Source organism: Dendropsophus ebraccatus, chromosome 4 (genome assembly GCF_027789765.1).
Source record: "Dendropsophus ebraccatus isolate aDenEbr1 chromosome 4, aDenEbr1.pat, whole genome shotgun sequence".
Classification (NCBI taxonomy): Eukaryota; Metazoa; Chordata; class Amphibia; order Anura; family Hylidae; genus Dendropsophus; species Dendropsophus ebraccatus.
In genome coordinates, this window is record NC_091457.1 from 151,564,411 (window position 1) to 151,582,894 (window position 18,484).

An 18,484-nucleotide genomic window follows, 5' to 3' on the forward strand; every position below is an offset into this window, starting at 1 on the left:
GTCGGAAGCTTGGCGCGCCCACTGCAGAGATGAGTCCGATGCCCATAGAGAATGACGGCTCCATTCATTCTTTATGGGTGTCGGACTCACCTATGCAGCGCACGCGCCGGGATTCCGACAAGGATATCTCCATCCCGGGACCTGCTCCAGGAGCGGAACTTGGCAAGATGGGGTAAGTATCCGGGGCTCTAGCGGGGGGATCGGGCGGCCTTCACCCCTGCACGGGGGGTGGCAGGTTCCTTTTAATTTATCAGCTGATTGATATATATCTATACATAGATAGAGATAGATAGATATATTCATTTATATTATTCCCAGATTTGGCTATCCTGCAAAATAGGACCTATAAACTGCAGTGTGTAGTGTGTGGATGGATTTGAAAGGTAACTCGAGAGTTTAAAAGTTTTGCAGGCTCTGACTGCTCCAACCACTCCAAACTTAAGGGGAATGTACCACTAAGGGAATTTTTAGAGCAAATGTATTGCGTTACGATTTTTACATCAATAGACTGGCACCGGCTCGAGGATGCCGGTGCTGCAGTCCTTTCTTTGAACCAGGTTGAAGGCCGGTTCCTGCGCACGGTGCCAGTCTATTCCCAGTCAGGACCCAGCCTGAAGCACTGGATACAGGCCGGCCGGCCCCTAGTGTGACGTTTTTCCTTCCTCTCTGTGATGCGGCTCCATTAGAATCAACATTAAAAGTAGACAGTGATCACTCTCCTATATATGCAGGTGCTATGGAAAGCATAAGTAAGCTGATGCGAATGTCCATTATAGCATCCAAAAAAAATGAAGAAGGGTTCTTCTTCTTCTCCTTCCTGCTGCTTATAACAGACAGGCTCATTGAAAAACACTGAATAAAGATGGTCATCACTCTCATCTATCCTGGTCACAAATGGGGCTCACAAATTTCTTTTCTTCAACACACGTACAGCATAGAAAATTTCATAGAAAGACGACAAACCCCAAAACTAGGTGGAAACCCATGCAAACATACAAACTCTATACACATGTTGTCCAAGGCCCCAGAACTGCAGTGCTGCCATTGAGCCATAATTCACAATATAATATTTACTCTAGACCAGGGATGGAGGACCTTTGGCCCTCCAGCTGTTGCAAAACTACAATTTCCATCATGCCTGGACAGCCAAAGCCTTTGATGGAAATTGTAGTAACAGCTGGAGGGCCACGGGTTCCCCATCTCTGCTCTGGACAGTGGACAGTGGACAGTCCGGTATTTTTATTTATTATTCATTATGTAGCTAGTCAGACAATATATAAATTATTCAGCGTGTTTTACCTCATTTTGTTTTTCCCTTCTATCTAAAAGTTCATGGAATCCTTTCCTGGGTCGTGTGATCTCATGGTGACCTCTCTGGAAATTACATGTGTTTGTGTTCACTCAATGGGGTCACTATTTCAAATAGCGGAATTTTCTATATGAAAAAGCTACATGGACTGTTTCACAAAAGCTCTTTATGGAGGGCGGTAAACAGGAACTCCCATTAGAGGTACTGATGATGAGTATACAGCTCCTGTCACACAGTTATAATAGATTTGATGACAGTTCAGTCTCCCACTGTATACTTATAGTTTCTTAGCTTATTAAAGATGGCTAGAGATGAGGATTATTACACCGAGATGATACTAGCTCTAACCCATAAGATTCTGTGCTGAGCCTCTATGGATTCATAGAACATTTGAAAGAAAATAAAAGTGTTTGAAATCTAAAAGTCAAGACAGTGGCTGATCAGAGGTCACATAACCCAGATACAGTAATTAAATGTATGGATGCAGCAGAGCTGGGAGGAAAGAGATGACACTGTCGGAATAGGGATGGTAAGTGTGAATTATATGGGAAAAGAAGTAAAACGAAGTATTGTATGGCCCCCCAAAAGTTATACAAATCACCAATATACACTTATTACGGGAAATGCTTATAAAGTGCTTTTTTCCCTGCACTTACTACTGCATCAAGGCTTCACTTCCTGGATAGCATGGTGATGTCACTTCCTGGATAGCATGGTGATGTCACTTCCTGGATAGCATGGTGATGTCATTTCCTGGATAACATGAGGATGTCACTTCCTGGATAAAATGGTGATGTCACGACCCGACTCCCAGAGCTGTGCGGGCTGTGGCTGCTGGAGAGGATGATGGCAGGGGGATGCTCAGTGTCCCTCCAGTGCCCTGTGTCCTTCAGTGTCCCCCTGCCATCATCCTCTCCAGCAGCCACAGCCCGCACAGCTCTGGGAGTCGGGTCGTGACATCACAATTTTATCCAGGAATTGACATCCTCATGTTATCCAGGAAGTGACATCCCCATGTTATCCAGAAATTGACATCCCCATGTTATCCGCGAAGTGACATCGGGTCGTGACATCACAATTTTATCCAGGAATTGACATCCTCATGTTATCCAGGAAGTGACATCCCCATGTTATCCAGAAATTGACATCCCCATGTTATCCGCGAAGTTCCCCTTTAATACATCACTATTTGTGTTAAGTTTTAACTTTTATATACTGTATCTCAACTTGCTCAAATCTTTTAAGACAACGTCCTTCGAAACCCTTTGTTTCTTTCTGTATTGAATATGTATGACTTCTTATCTCAACTTAGCACTGAAAATTTAAATAATAAGAATGTTCCTTTTTTAGTTATTTTAGAAGACAGAAAAAGTTCAGCTTTATCTCATTTATCCTGAATAAGCAAGAAAACAGAAAATATGTTTACGTACTGACAAGATAGACCACTCAATATAGATTGCTTTTTTTATCTTGTTGCTAAAGTTTACATACTCCGAGGCCTCATAAAGTTAGTTTATTGTCTTTGCTTGTTGACTTGAAATGCATTGCTCATACTCCACTGGGATTAGCAGAACCTACAATATTTCATTAGTATAAACAACATAAGTCTTCTCTATTTGTCTACTTTAGCTCTTTATCTTTATCTTGTAAACAATGGGGGAGATTTATCAAACATGGTGTAAAGTGAAACAGGCCCAGTTGCCCCTAGCAACCAATCAGATTCCACCTTTCATTCCTCACAGACTCTTTTGAAAATGAAAGATGGAATCTGATTGGTTGCTAGGGGCAACTGGGCCAGTTTCACTTTACACCATGTTTGATAAATCTCCCCTTTAAAGGGTTAAGTTTTAAAACAAAATGAGAAAGTTTATTGCCGACCATCTAATGTGTATATTGACCTACTGACTCTTCCCTGACGGATGATGTTGAGAGTAGAATTGGGCAATCAAATGTCGACATACATTTTATTTTATTGGCAGATGGTTTATCCCCCTCTCCTGATTGTATATAGATATAGACACATGTACACAATTTCTGTGTGAGGGGTGGTGGAGTCAGGAGAAGAGAGCAGTCCTCTCAACCAGCCATGTTTTGACCTGTGTCACAGAACGGCCACTGTCTTACAAAGTGTGAGCCTGGCCTAAATCTAGAAGGTTTTTCACAGGACTAACCTAAAACCCGACTACCGTATCTTGCCACACTAGAAGTGGCTTTTTTGTAGAAGATAAAATCTGTCAAAAAAATGGTTTGCTTAATTAATATGTCGGTTGTGGCGGGTTTTAAAGGAAACACCCACGACACATCAACTTGGCGGGTTTTTGGACAAAAATGAAGGGTTTGTCAGGTTTTATTGTTGTCAGTTTGTGTAGCACACCTTTAGTAAATGTATCGAAACACTAAACTGACTGGTAAAATTGACAAACACCTGACAATTTGCTGCCAGGAACACATTAGAAAAGTTGTTCAGGCCAATGACATCTCAAACGCTTTTTATGGCTGGGTTCACACTATGTAAAAACAAAGGCCGTATTTAATAACAATCAGCGTTATTTCACAAATAACGGCTGTTGTTTACACAACGGCCGTTGTTATGCAATTTTTTTTTTGTGTAAACCTAGCCTTAAAGTGACAGGTACACATTGACGGTAGATAATTCCCATAAATCAGTTCCTAAGGCTAAACTGATATGCCTAGATCAGAATCTCTAGACAGGACAATTGTCTGTTATTGGGGGGGCTACAATATTTTTGATTTTCGTGATCTAGTTGTTCAGACCTCTACCGATCATAAGAACAAAGTGAGAAAAGACCTTAAAGGGGATATCCAGCATTAAAAAAAACATGGACACTTTCTTCCAGAGACAGCACAACTCTTGCCTCCACTACAGGTGAGGTTTCCAATTAAGCTCCATTCACTTCAATGGAACCAAGTTGCAAAACCTGCACCCAATTGGAGACAAGAGTTGTGCTGTCTCTGAAAGAAAATGGCCATGTTCTTCTAATGGTGTATAACCCTTTTAACTGAGTCTTTCTTTCTGCAGCTTTCTGCACTCCCTCTTCTGTGGAGAAGACTTTGTATAAAGTCTGTCTCCTTCTGCGGGATGGGTCAGCCGCAATCTGGAGAGAGAGAACCTCTTAACTGAGTGCTTCTCTCTCCTCGTCTAATGATTGGTGGGGGTTTTAATACCCAGCCCCAACTGATCAACCCTATCTGACATCTATCTATGACTTGTCCAAAGTGTCCCCCCCCCCACACACACACACAAAAAAAACAACACCAGGGACACTTTAAATCTAGTCTCTTATTATCCCTAAACCATACTCACTATTGGTCCAGAGTTCTTCATTAGAGTTTTATAAACAAGTTTCCATATGATAGCTGAACTAATCCGGTTACTAGGATAAATAATGGTCTCGAGCTGCCTAATTCGCTTAATGTACTGTATGCATTTAATTGTAAAATCACAATGGTAATGAAATATTACAACAAAGAAAAGCTTTGTGTTCTAATGATATCTATACAACAGCATCGGTTACACATGATTACACATATATAAAGGCTGAGATAAATAGCACTGGTTGCTTTTTCAATGTGACAACTTATAGCTGATTTAAATACAATATTTCTGGTCTATTATTAAGGTGAACCTCTGCATCTCTGCAACCTCTCAAGTGCTATCTGTAAATGGCAACATGTAATTTTTTTGAGGGATTAAGAGGAAACTGTATATTTATTGGCCATATACTAGTCCTGATTGCAGCAGGAGTGATTCAGCTCTATTACCGTGTGTACATGAGTGTAAACCGTGGTTGCTAATCAGGGCACAGAGGCTACAGCTTCAGGAAAGACACTTCTCGGGTGAATCATCCAGTTTCAGAATCAGATAAATACTAAAATTACTAGGTTAAAACTTTCTTTCAAGATATATACAAGATATGTACATTTGTATACAGTGAGCTCCCCCTGCTGGCTGCAGCAAGAAGTCAAAATTTTAACATGTATCTCTTTGACTTAGGAGAGGATTAATAGCTTGTTGTATGGGTTTCCCCACCATTCGAGAATATTATGTACCCACAGGACAATGGATAATTGGGTGAAGTGTGTGTGTGTGTGTGAGTGTGTGTGTGTGAGGGGGGGGGGACCTCTGTGACTGCTCACAATCTTTTTGTTATATCTTACAGCCCCATACAGAGCACCAACACAAGAATCTATGGGGGAGATTAATCAAACATGGTATAAAGTGAAACTGGCTCAGTTGCCCCTAGCAACCAATCAGATTCCACTTTTCATTCCTCACAGACTTATTGGAAAATGAAAGGTGGAATCTGATTGGTTGCTAGGGGCAAACGAGGCTGTTTCACTTTACACCATGTTTGATAAATCCCCCCAATGTATCTATAACTCTGTATCAAGACGCTAAAGGAGTTCAACCTTAAAAGTGCTTTTTCAGCTAGAATAAGATGGCTAAAGTCTTCTGCTACCTGGCGCTCACTTACCCTAAAGCTATGCCTGCACACAATATCAAATAGCTGCATAGTGTATCTGATATTGAGGAGGCACTGTAAAGCTACTGGACATTGCGTGCAGACATGTTTGGTCACATAATAAGCGCAACTTATCCCCGTCTTCTATGTCTTGAAAGGAAAGTGTGTGTGTGTGTGTGTGTGTGTGTGTGTGTGTGTGTATGGGGGGCAGTTTAAGCACTGGGGAGCAGAAGGCTTAAGCCATCCTCTTTTGTTTCCTGGACAACCTCATTAAAGGGGTATATTTCAAGTTACATCACTCCACAGAAAAGGAGATAAGTGTTGGTCCATTGGCAAGGACAGTCCCAGCAATAAGATCTAGTGGGTCTTAGGATCTGAGACTTTGTTTTAAATGCAGAGGTACAGTTAGTCACACATGAACTTTGCCACTCCATTCATTGTCTATGGAGCTGCTGGAGATAGCAGAGTACAGCCCTTGGCTATCTTCAGTGACCCATACACAATTAATGGAGTCACCTCAGCATCCAAAACAAATACTCAGGGCCCCATTCTTGATTTTGTGGAGATAGAAGTGTTGTAACTTGGAATACATGTGTCATTAAACACACATACACACACACATATATATATATATATATATATATATATATATATATATATATATATATATTAGCCAAAGTGGTCCTTACAGCAGCATTATCTATATTACCTGTCATACTTACAGATGTGTCCACCCTCATCCTTCCTTTAGTTAAGGTAAGAAGTCCAGTTGCTCATGAAACCAATTCAACAAATCATCAAAACATTCTATTAGAACACTGGAAAGACTTAAAAACTCAGTTTCTATTGAAATATCTGGGTATCCACATATAAACAAACTTATCATATGTATGGTCGAGAGTCATGAAATCATGTTGTTGTGCAACGCTGTTAATCTCATATCAGACCTCTAAGGATACTATAGGTTAAGAAAGGACTCCTCTGTAATAGTAGTTGCCCTTGTCTATTTTCCGTCTTGTCTCCAGTATGTAAAAAGATCATTTCATCATAGTCCTCTTATGTTTTGTTTCAGTCAGAAGTCGCTTTCCTTTACTTTGTGTATGTGTTTCCCTTGATTGTTGTTATTAATACATTCAATTTTAATAACATTATTGAAAGATTACACAAGGTGCAAAAATCAATATAACCTTTGCTATGAGGCAGGAGGAAGCTGCCAAGTCTCTAGTAGTGTTAAATCCTCTTTTTCTGACAGATAACAACTTGTTCCATTATTATTTTAGGCTACAATTATATAAAATTGAGGACACCCTAGAAAGACCCGCCGTAGAGTCTTAACCACTGGTTGCATAGCTTTGGTTTGCTGAAATAAATGGACGGAGATTGGTCGCAGGTTGTTATAGCAGACTTACTGTAAGTATATAAAACCAAGCGCATAACGTTATACACACCTATGCAATTAATAAACTAGAGTTATACCACTCTATATCCTTCTATAATAGTCTATACAATAGCATCAAACTGCAGCTCATCCTCCACACGTTACATTACGCTTATCGAAAAGGATTGCATTGTGTGATATCAACTCCTGCTGTCAATTATCATCTACTTTCCGGATAGCCGGGACATAGTTATAGTTCCCCCTTTGCAGTTTAAGAAGCGCGTTCAGCGATATAATCTGAACGGAAAACCATCTGCTGTGAAGACAAAGTGGTTTGTAGAGATCTACAGTATGTACAGTGTATAAATTCTTCAACAAATGACCTGTTCAGATGGAACCTAGCATAGGATAGACTGAGAAATTGGAAAATACATGGACTTGTGCTCTATGTATCAATAGAAGAATACTATACAAATGAAGCTTTGGTTGTGGATACAATGAAGAGAATGCTTTACCTGTCATCATTCTGCCAACCTTGGTCTCCGAGAAGCAAATCCCGAAATCTGTACCTGGGTGGTAAAGGGGGCACTTCACTGTCTAAATCCACCATCCTTCCTGTTCATAGAGAATAAGGAGAGGGATTCTGCTGGATGCTGGCACTGGGACTGCAGGTTGCTAGAGCAGGCAGCGTGGATGCTGAGTTTGATCACTTTGCAGCATTACCTTAGCTGGGAGACTGTTCAGGATTGGAAGCTTTCCACACATACATACAGCATCCAGACTCGACAGCGTGCACATCAGAAACGCCTCTGCTCATCTCATTTGCTACTCAAGAAGCTCTGAGGAAGATGTGAAATGGACCACAGTCAGAAAACCAAGCTGCCTGTATCACATCAGTGCACGTTGGGCTTTATTGTTCTGTATTTATACGGAGGATAAACAGCGTGCAAGCTGTCAAAGTGTCAAGGCGCTTCCCTCTGTATCACGTTTGTGTCGTCTTTCCCTACCTCTTTCTCCATCTAGTCAATCTAATCCATAGCCGTGTACTTAGTATTCTTTCTATGCATTTCTTTCACTTTTGAAGATGATGGAATCAATTAACCAGTTCACGGTGTAGCTTAAGGATTCTCATCTTAAAGTGGAGAATTTTTAGTCATTTTTCCTTTTAACGCACAGAAATATCACTTTTTGAGATACAGGAAAACTAGAAGCGGCTTAGAAAACTAGAAGCGGTTTGCCTATTATTCAGCTTGCATGGGAAAGGATTGGAATAAAATGTATATAGAAGTGGGTGATTATATAGAAATGCATGAGTGTGTGTGTGTGTGTGTGTGTGTGTGTGTGTGATCATTGTGAGTGCAGTCATAGAACGTAATAATAACATAATTAACATAATTACTGGGAAGACTTTAATTTTATATAATGATAATAATAATAATAATAATAATAATAATATTTTCATTCCTGCAGAACTTTAGGGTATGTTCACACTGAGTAAAACAGGTAGAATTCCGCGGCAGAATCCCGCCTGTTTGATTGTCCTATAGCCCATCTATGGGAGAGCATGCGCTCCTCCGCTGCCGCGGAGAGCGGCAGCAGCGGGGGAACGTGCCCTCTCCCATAGAGAAGCAGTGTCATACTGAGGCAGGCGAGATTCCGCAGCGTAGAGTTCCGCCTGTTTTACTCAGTGTGAACATACCTTGAGAATTTTGAGGCTATATACATAGACAAGATCAGACATTACAGATATCCACATGTAATTATCAAGTCAAACATGAGGAGTAAGGGACCTGCTCAGAAGCTTACATTCTAAATCAAGGGTGTCAAACTCGGTCCCTCTAGCTGTTGCAAAACTACAATTCCCATCATGCCTGGGCAGCCAAAGCTTTAGCTCCATACTTGGAGAGGAGGAGTTTTTATCAATTGCTTTGATCCCGTGGGGATTACATGGGAGGGGCTGCTGTTATAATTCACATGCCTTATGCTACGTTTAACGGAACGATAATTGGCCCAATTGTACGATTAACGATGTCGGAGTACTGATTTTTTTTTCATAACGACGGTACGATATATCCTACGGAAATTCGTTTTGAGATCGTTTTGCTATCGATTAAGCCTATCTCACACATTGGTTAAATCGGCAAACGACTGTTCACACGGAACGATCTGCAAATTTTTTGCAAACAATCAACAACGATTTGAGAACTTGTTGAAAGATCAAAATGAACGATTTCTTGCTCGTCGTTTGATCGTTCGCTGCGTTTACACGTACGATTATCGTTTGAATTCGATCGTTATCGTGCAAATTCGCACAATAATCGCTCCGTGTAAACGCAGCATCAGGGTACAGTATGTTCACACTAAGGGCCCTATTACACCAAAATATGTCTGACAGATTATCTGACAGATTTGTTCAGCCAAAGTCAGGAACGGACTATAAATAGAGAACAAGTCGTAAACATAAGACTGTGATTTTTTTCTCTTTTTAAATCCATTTCTGACTTTGGCTGAAAAAATCTGTAAGATAATCTGTCAGACATCTTTTGGTGTAATATTGCCTTAGCGAAGTGGCGAGGAATTTGAAGCGGAATCTGTGGAAAATTAGCCCCGGATACTGCTTCAAATTTTGCTTGTAAAATATGAACATAGCATTTCCCCATTTAAGTGGAGTTTCGTTATGTTGTTCACACGGCAGAACTTCTGTGGAATGTTCTGTCGCGGATGCGCTTTCCACCTCAAAAATTGACATGTCAATTCTTAGGGCGGATTTTGCTAGAGGAAACCTATAGAAGTCAATAGGGTTGAATACCGCTCGAATTCTGCTCCTACTCTGCTCCTTTTCTACGAGATCTGCACAGGTGAGGAATTTCAAGTAGAAAACTTTCCTCTTCAATCCCTTGCCTATGCCTCAGAGTGCACATACCCATACTAAGGGCCCTATTCCACAGTAACGATAATCGGCCGGATCGGCCCCATTTGGCCCGATTCGGCCGATTATCGTTCGGTGAAATAGAGAGAACGATCAGCCGATGGTCGTGTCATCGGCTGATCGTTCATTTAGGGCCAGACCTAAAATCATCGTTCCCCCACCGCGCATCGCTACGGTTGAATAGCGGTGCGCGGCGGGCGACCGACGATTTGAGAAGAAACAACAGCAGCAGCATCATCATACATTACCTGGCTGCAGGACTTCTTCTCCGTGCTGTCTTCATCCCCGGGTCCCGCGCGCTCTATCTTCTGAATGGCCGGTCAGCTGACGGAGCGCTCAGCCAATCACAGGCCGGGACCGCCGCGGCCTGTCATTGGCTGAGTATGGCCTGTCAGCTGACCGGCCATTTAGAAGTTAGAGCTCGGGGGACCCGGGGAGGAGACGGAGCGGAGGAGAAGCCCTGCAGCCAGGTAATATATGATGCTGCAAGGGCTGCAAGGACATCGGTAAAGATGTCCTTGCAGCCCTCGCTCAACGATCATCGGGCCGTGGAATAGGCCCAGTAAGCGAGCGGCGATCTAGCAGATCGCCGTTCGTTTACATCGTTGATCGGGCCATCCTCGGCCCGTGGAATAGGACCCTAAGAGTTGTGCCTCTTGTCAGCACAACGAATCCAGGTGAGAGTTTCCCACTGTACCCCTCACCTGTGGAAATAGTCTGATCTCTGCTATGGAGCGCTGTTTCTTTCTTTGTTAAAGCTTTAGCTTTGGCTATCCAGGCATGATAGGAATTATAGTTTTGCAACAGCGGGGTGGTGGTGGGGGCCTGAAAACGACACCTGTGATCTATATGCCTTAAGAATTAAAGGAGTTTTCTCACTAAGCAAAGCTGGTAAAATAACCACATACCTAATGTAAGTACCATATTCCAAATGTAAAATACAGGGCAGTAGAGTAAAATGGGTATTATTAGGTAAAATGAGTAAAATTAGGTAAAATAACTTATATGACTATATTGTTCTTTCTCCCATTGATCTGATCAGTTCTTGTTTTCCTCTGAATTGGGGCTATACGGTTGCTTTGAGAAATTTCCCAAAACTCTTTGCTTGCAGGCTTAGTGGAGACAAACTACCAACACTTAAAAAAACCTGTCCCTCTGGGAGAGTGAGCCAAACGCACCCCACCCTTGAATAGAGCCCCCTATACTTACTCCCTCCTGCTGGTCATGCTTCAGATGCCGATCCCTTCGCTGGTAAAATGCAAGTCACTAATTATGCAAATGAGCAGAGATGAGTTCACTGCCCATAGGAAATCCCTTTTCCGGCAATGGAACTGGCATCGAGAGTGGGGCTGGCAGGAGGGGGTACATATGGGGGGCTTTATCCAGGGGTGGGTACATTTTCCAAGATGCTTGTACATTGTACGTTACTGTAATTTCTTAACCTAAACCTATTTATCTTAATGGGAAGACTTCTTTACACCTCCTGTGAGAATAGAGGTGTGGAATCAAAAACTAAATCCAGTTTCCAGTAGAAGGTATCCTAAGCCTATGTTCACGCATCGTACTATTTTTAAAAAGAACGATGTAAAAGTTTCATATAATGATAGGGAAAACTAATACAGGGAATCAAGCCAAGAATCATGGAAAGGAGATGGGGAGGACAAACAAACTCATTGTGGCGTTATGTTAACCCCTTCATGACCGAAGGTGATTGATGCACGGACGTCCAGGTAAAATTGAAGCAATGCAACAGTGAGTCCTGTTAGCATTAAAATAAAACAGCTTTACTGTAGGTCTTCTCAATATAAGGCTATGTTCACACTACGTAAAACTACGGCTGTAGTTCTCGCCGCAGAACTACGGCCATAGTTTTGCGGGGTGGAACATAACCTTACTTTCAATGGGATCCCGGCCGGAGCGTACACACATTGTATACGCTCCAGCCGGGATCTATGCGGCGCCGCAAATTACTGACAGGTCAGTTTTCTACGGCCGGAATTCAGTGAATTCCGGCCGCAGAAAGACCTGTCAGTTCACACAGTGAAGCGAGCGGCTCCGGACGCTTGCTTCACTGTCCGCTATGGCAAGCATCAGAGCTCAGCGGCCGGAAAGTTCACAGGTGATGATCTGGGCTAAGACCGGCCATTCCGTGACCCAGCCGGATAGCCAGATATCCCTCTCTCCAGAGAAGAAAGCCTGTTGCTAAGGGGTGCCTCCCAGTGGGGAGAGCACCAAACCACCCTGATACAAAGCCCCTTAGGTCCTCACTCTGTTGCGAGCTTTGGGACCTAAAAAGGGAAACACCAAGATGGCCCCTATAAGTCAAAGTTTAACTCTGTTGCAAGTGTAACAACATAAGACAAGGGTTACCAAGGCTAGGCATCCATCCAGAAACACCTTTTTGGGGTATTTGCCCTTCATCAGTGTGAAGCAGGATTCAGGCTACTGGGGGCAATGAAAAATATATCAACAAAACACAACAATCACTAAGCTCGTGGAGATCAGTGAAAAAAATCCAATGGCACACTCATTTAAGAATCTCCACTGATTGCCCCCAACAAAATTTGAATATGCAAAGAAGGGGTCTGTGGAGCCTCAGTTTCGAGTCTCAAAACAAGGGAATAGCCAGATTTCCCTCCAGAGAAGGAAGCCTGTTGCCAAGGGGTGCCTCCCACTAGGGAGAACACCAAACCACCCTGATACGTAGCCCCTAAGGTCCTCACTCTGTTGCGAGCATTGGGAACAAATTAGGGAAACACCAGGGTGGCCCCTTTAAGTCAAAGTCTAACTCTGTTGCGAGTGTAATGACATAAGACAAGGGATACCAAGGCCAGGCATCCATCCACAGAGGAGCCCTAACCCAGCGTAGCTGTGTACTCTGCCAGAACCTGGAGACATCTTCAATAGTGAAGTGTTACTTGTACATGTTTATAGACTTTGTCTGACCACCTTCTGCCCCCTGGTATCGTAGAACCAGTCACAGTAGGGTAGTACAAGCCCCAGCCGTGGTTATTGTGTAGCTAGGTGTCCGAGGTTTCCCAGTTACCTGTACTGCGTGATAGGATAAATAGACCTTCTTCACGGTAGCTTTGTCCTATCAAGGCTAGTTCCTCCCTAGTCAGGATACTGTCCTGCTTTTTCTAGACGTGTTCCTGCCATGGGTCAGGGTGTTCCTTGGTCACTTCTCTCCTTTCTTGTGTGCTTAGCACTGCATAGTAGACAAAGTGGTAGCAGTAAGAAACAGGTTGGTCTCTAACGATATCTGTACACGTTGGTGCCTAGACTCAACTGACTGTTGTCCCTGACACGGTTCCTGGCATAAGCCAGGCCCTGTCTTAACTTCTGCAGAGACTGTTGATTTTTGTGTCCTTCCTTTCTGAAAATCAGACTAGAACTAAACTGCACTTTATCCACCAGTAAAACTCCTCCTACAGGGGCCTTCTGTATGCCTGCCTGTGAGTGCTGGGGACGAGCGTACGTAGGAGCAAGAAGAAAAGAGATAGGTTAAAAAGCAAAGAGCACCTCCTATTGGTCAACAATTAACACATGCTTTACATAAAATATTAACCCATTACTGACTACATCTGTGCAATAGACTACACATAGATATATAAAACACTAACACCTAGTGGAGAAAATCTAGAATATCTCATTCACCATTTGAACCTTTAAGGCTTTTTTGACAGGTGCACAGGACCGCAGGTGCACAGGACCGCAGCTGCCTGTCATTCCTGGGCCTGTGGACAGTAATGTGTGCCGGACTGATTGCATTGAAAAGGCCCTACACACATTAAAACCCCTTTTCATTCAGGAATGTTTATACTGTATACCAGAGGCGTAGCCAGTCTTTCCTGCTCCTGGGGCAAAGATTCAGTTTGCCCCCCCCCCCCGCTATGGAGTGTGAAGCTGCCGGGTGGAATAACAGACTTCCCAGCATCATGTGTCATGATGCTAAAGGCGTTTCGATCTTTCTGGGATGATGCCCTAGGAATACCAGGAAAACATGGATACAGTCTGTGGCTGTATCCATGCTCTCCAGGACTCCCTAGGGTGGCATTGTTCGGCTAACGTAGTGACAGTATAGTGATTACAGTACAGTTACATCCAATGACTCACAGGAGATGTTTTCTCTCTTCAGTTGTTCTCGTTTCTTCTCCATTCAGTCCAGGCCATCATCAAGACTTCTTTCAGCCATGACTTGTCCCCACAGCATCTATCAGACAAGCATTTTAGGCTTCACATGTTTCCAGGACCCTCTTCCAAGTACTGACAATCTCCTCTCCTGTGCCTCCCTGGTAGTGGTAGTCACTCTTCCTGTGCTCCCCAGTAGTCATAGTCCCTCTTCCTGTGCTCCCCAGTAGTCATAGTCCCTCTTCCTGTGCTCCCTGGTAGTGGTAGTCCCTCTTCCTGTGCTCCTTAGTACAGATAATCCCTCTTCCTGTGCTCCTTAGTACAGATAATCCCTCTTCCTGTGCTCCCTGGTAGTGGTAGTCCTTCTTCCTGTGCTCCCCAGTAGTGATAGTCCCTCTTCCTGTGCTCCCTGGTAGTTGTAGTCCTTCTTCCTGTGCTCCTTAGTACAGATAATCCCTTTTCCTGTGCTCCCAAGTAGTGAAATCCCACTGACAAGGCCTGAGGACATCGGGGAACATGATCAGGTAAGTAATAGCTTTATTATTTTATACGCATAATCACCAGCCGATGAGTTATAAACTTCCCAAAACATAACTTTCAGTTGATGATTGTTGTCTTTATTACACAGAGCGATATTGGCCTGATTTGGACAATATAAGCTCCGTGTATTAGGGCCCTTAGTCACATTGAGTCAGTTCAGAAGGTTACATGCCGGGACTGCCGCTACATGCCAGGACTGCCGCTAAAAAATCTATTTATATGCATTGTTAAAAGAAAAAAAAAAAACGCTATATCAGGACCAAATATTACCTCCATACCGTTACTGAAGAAAACACACTATATACAGACCAATATTACCGCCATAGAGTGACCGCCACATAATGACTGTATATACAGTATACACTGTATATAGACCAAAATTACCGCCATAGAGTGACCGCCACATAATGACTCTATATACACTATATACAGACCAATATTATGTGGTGGTCACTCTATGGCAGTAATATTGGTCTGTATATAGTGTATATATAGAGTCATTAAGTGGCAGTCAATCTATAGCATTAATGACTCTATGTACACACTGTATACAGAACAATAATATCGCCATGCAGTGACCACCACATAATGACTCTATATACACTATATACAGACCCATATTACTGCCATCTTATTTTTTCCGCAATAAAATACACTGTATTGCCTTAGTGACATCATCATACACTATACATAGGAGCTGCAGCCAATCACCGATCACCTGCAGCAATTACATAGGACTGATGAGGCCGGAGAATGGCTGCAGCTCCTATATACAGGCTATTCACCTCAACACTTCTGCTGGACATTGGAGTCAGCACAATATATATATATATATATATATATATATACAAATCCAAACCATCCAGCCCACACACTACACACATGACATGTAACACATACAACATTCATCCATTATACACCCACATGCTGGGTGTAGTGGTCCTCCCCTTTTGTTTATGGCAGCAGTAGGACGTGATCCTCCCTGCAGACTAGGATGTCACCCCCCCCCCCCAGCCTTGCGCCCCCCCCCTCCCAGCCTTGCGCCCCACCCCCCTCCCACCCTTGCTACACTCCTGCTGTATACATTCCTGCTGTATGTCTGATATGAAGGGGATTCCCTCACCTTTGTGTATGTCCCTGCCTCTAATGGCAGCCATTGTAGTTGTAAATTAGCTCATTAGTGATATGGGTATATTCGTCACATTTACACTGACGGAGAGTGAAGGTTAATTACATGTCAGCTTCTGAATGACGTTAGAACAATATGTAAATTAGGCAATTTACACATTTTCGCTGAATATGTCTACATTTTTTTTAATTCTACTGACTGAAAGTTGTACACAGAAATTAATTTGTTGTTGATCGTCTATCATGGTTTTTTTTTGTTTTGCTTCTGCCAGAATAGATCGCCACTTTGCTCCTTGGGTATAGACTTGTGTGGGGCTCTTATGAAACCTCCTTAACTTTATGGAGTGCGATGGATAAGTGTTATTTTTTGCAAATACAGTGGTACCTTGGTTTAAGAGTAACTTGGTTTAAGAGCGTTTTGGTTTAAGAGCTCACAGAGTTTCAAAATTGTGACTTGGTTTAAGAGCATTGCTTTGGTTTAAGAGCTCCCTGTATTGGGTGGGAGGGGGAGCGAGGGAGGGGCATGGTCTGCATAGCGGGGTCTACAGAACTGTACTCTGACCCAGGAAGTCTCCCTCACCTTCCAAATCATAGCAGATCCTCTTCAGGCTGGGGCTTGCATCAGGGGACAGGACTGTGGAGATAATCTCTCCATAGCTGTAACCCCTCTCTCCCCAGACAGAGAGGGCTGCTATACTGTGCCCACATCTGCCCTGCTCATTCCTTCATGCTCCCTGCAGTCTCTGTCAGCCCTTGTGTTTCCCATCCTCTCCATTACTGTACAGTAACTTATAATATCACAGATTCTGCTGTTTCTGAATGTTTGTTTCATCTGTTTTACATGTTATTCAGAATAATAAATCATTATTTTTGGGGTGTGGAACCAATTGTCTGCATTTCCATGATTTCTTATGGGAAAATTTGCTTTGGTTTAAGAGTGGATTTGGATTACAAGCACAGTCCCGGAACCAATTATGCTCGTAATCCAAGGCACCACTGTATCTAGTTGTGTATAAAGTTTGTAGTATGAAGAAATATTTAGCCACACATATATACACAGGACAAAAACATGTCTAATCTAAATGTTTTCTATAGTGTTATTGTATTGTATCACCATATAACACTGAATACCATAGCAGGCCATTCCTAGTAAACTGGTGTCAGAAAGTTATACAGATGTGTAATTTACTCCTATTTATGTCCTGCTGTATGTCCTGCAGGAAGTGGTGTATTCTTTCCAGTCTTACCCATTACTCTCTGCTGCCACCTCTGTCCATGTCAGGAACTGTCCAGAGCAGTGGCAAATCTCCATAGAAAACCCCTCCTGCTCTCTGGAAAGTTCCTGACATGGCCAGAGGTGGCAGAAGAGAGCACTGTGTCAGACTTAAAAGAAAACACCACTTCCTGCAGGACATACAGCAGTTGTTAAGTACTGGAAGACTTGATATTTTCATAAATAGGAGCAAAGTACAAATCTATATAATTTTTTTTTAAATGGTGCATTTCATTAGAACAAAGCTTAGGATGAAGAAAAATTACTTTCTTCCTCAGTGTGCCTTGTGGAAATATAACAGGTTAGATTCTTCTAACCCACTGTTAGTTTCCCTTTAAGGTCTGGGCGATGAAGCAAACCACTTTTTCACCTCTCTTCACGCCAGCTTGAAGTGTTTGATACAAATATCAATTTGCCTTCTACTTTTCCACAGCTATGTCGTTTCCAAATAAAACCTACAAAGCAATTGTTTAAATTGAATTATGAAGCTGTTGCCTAATAATACTTCAGCCACTTATGCTCCCTTGTGATTTCTTCAACATCAAACACCTCAATATAAAACAATTTTGATTAAATTAGAATTAAATTAGCTTTCCCTTGTTGCATACCTCCCAATTTTTGCTGGGAGGAAAGAGGGACAGTCACGGCAATGCACCACACCCCCTATAACCACGCCCTCATAATCACACCCTCATACCCACGTCCCCTATTACCATTATATAAAAAACAAATAATATCAACACATCATGACTTATACCCCCCATATCATTACTACATAACATCCACTATACAAAGACCAGTATCTCCACTACACTGACCCATATGGAGGTAGATACAAATGCTGCACAGGCTCTGCACACCATATATACAGTACAGCTACATTCAGTGACTCACAGGGGGCGTCTTCTCTGATTGGATTTGCTCACTTTTTCTTTTCTTCTCCATATGGTACAGTCCATCATGAAAACCACTCCTGGAAATGCCTTGTCCCTGAAAAATCTGGGGGGAGCTAGCGGGACACGTGGGGGCTGTCCCGGGATGGAGGGACATGACCCCAAAATCGGGACTGTCCCGCCGGATCCAGGACAGTTAGGAGGTATGCTTGTTGGTAGATCCCTAATGGGGAGATTTATCAAACATGGTGTAAAATGTAACTGGCTCAGTTGCCCCTAGCAACCAATCAGATTCCACCTTTCATTGCTCACAGACTCTTTGGAATATGAAAGGTGGAATCTGATTGGTTGCTGGGGGAAACTTTACACCATGTTGATAAATCTCCACTCTGAAGATTATTGTGCCCTGAAGAGTCTCC

The 18,484-nt window shown here is 42.7% G+C and overlaps 1 protein-coding gene across 2 annotated transcripts in view; it reads right to left on the bottom strand.

Moving 5' to 3' along the window:
* The window catches only part of KCNT2 (potassium sodium-activated channel subfamily T member 2), a 389,104-nt gene extending 381,268 nt beyond the window's left edge, over nt 1-7,836 (bottom strand). For both annotated transcript variants that reach the window (XM_069968986.1, XM_069968985.1), the window contains exon 1: nt 7,687-7,836. In XM_069968986.1, the coding sequence (XP_069825087.1) occupies nt 7,687-7,781 (95 nt within the window). In that variant the 5' untranslated portion in view covers nt 7,782-7,836. The remainder of the gene's footprint in view (nt 1-7,686) is intronic.
* Between the last annotated feature and the right edge of the window lie 10,648 nt (nt 7,837-18,484).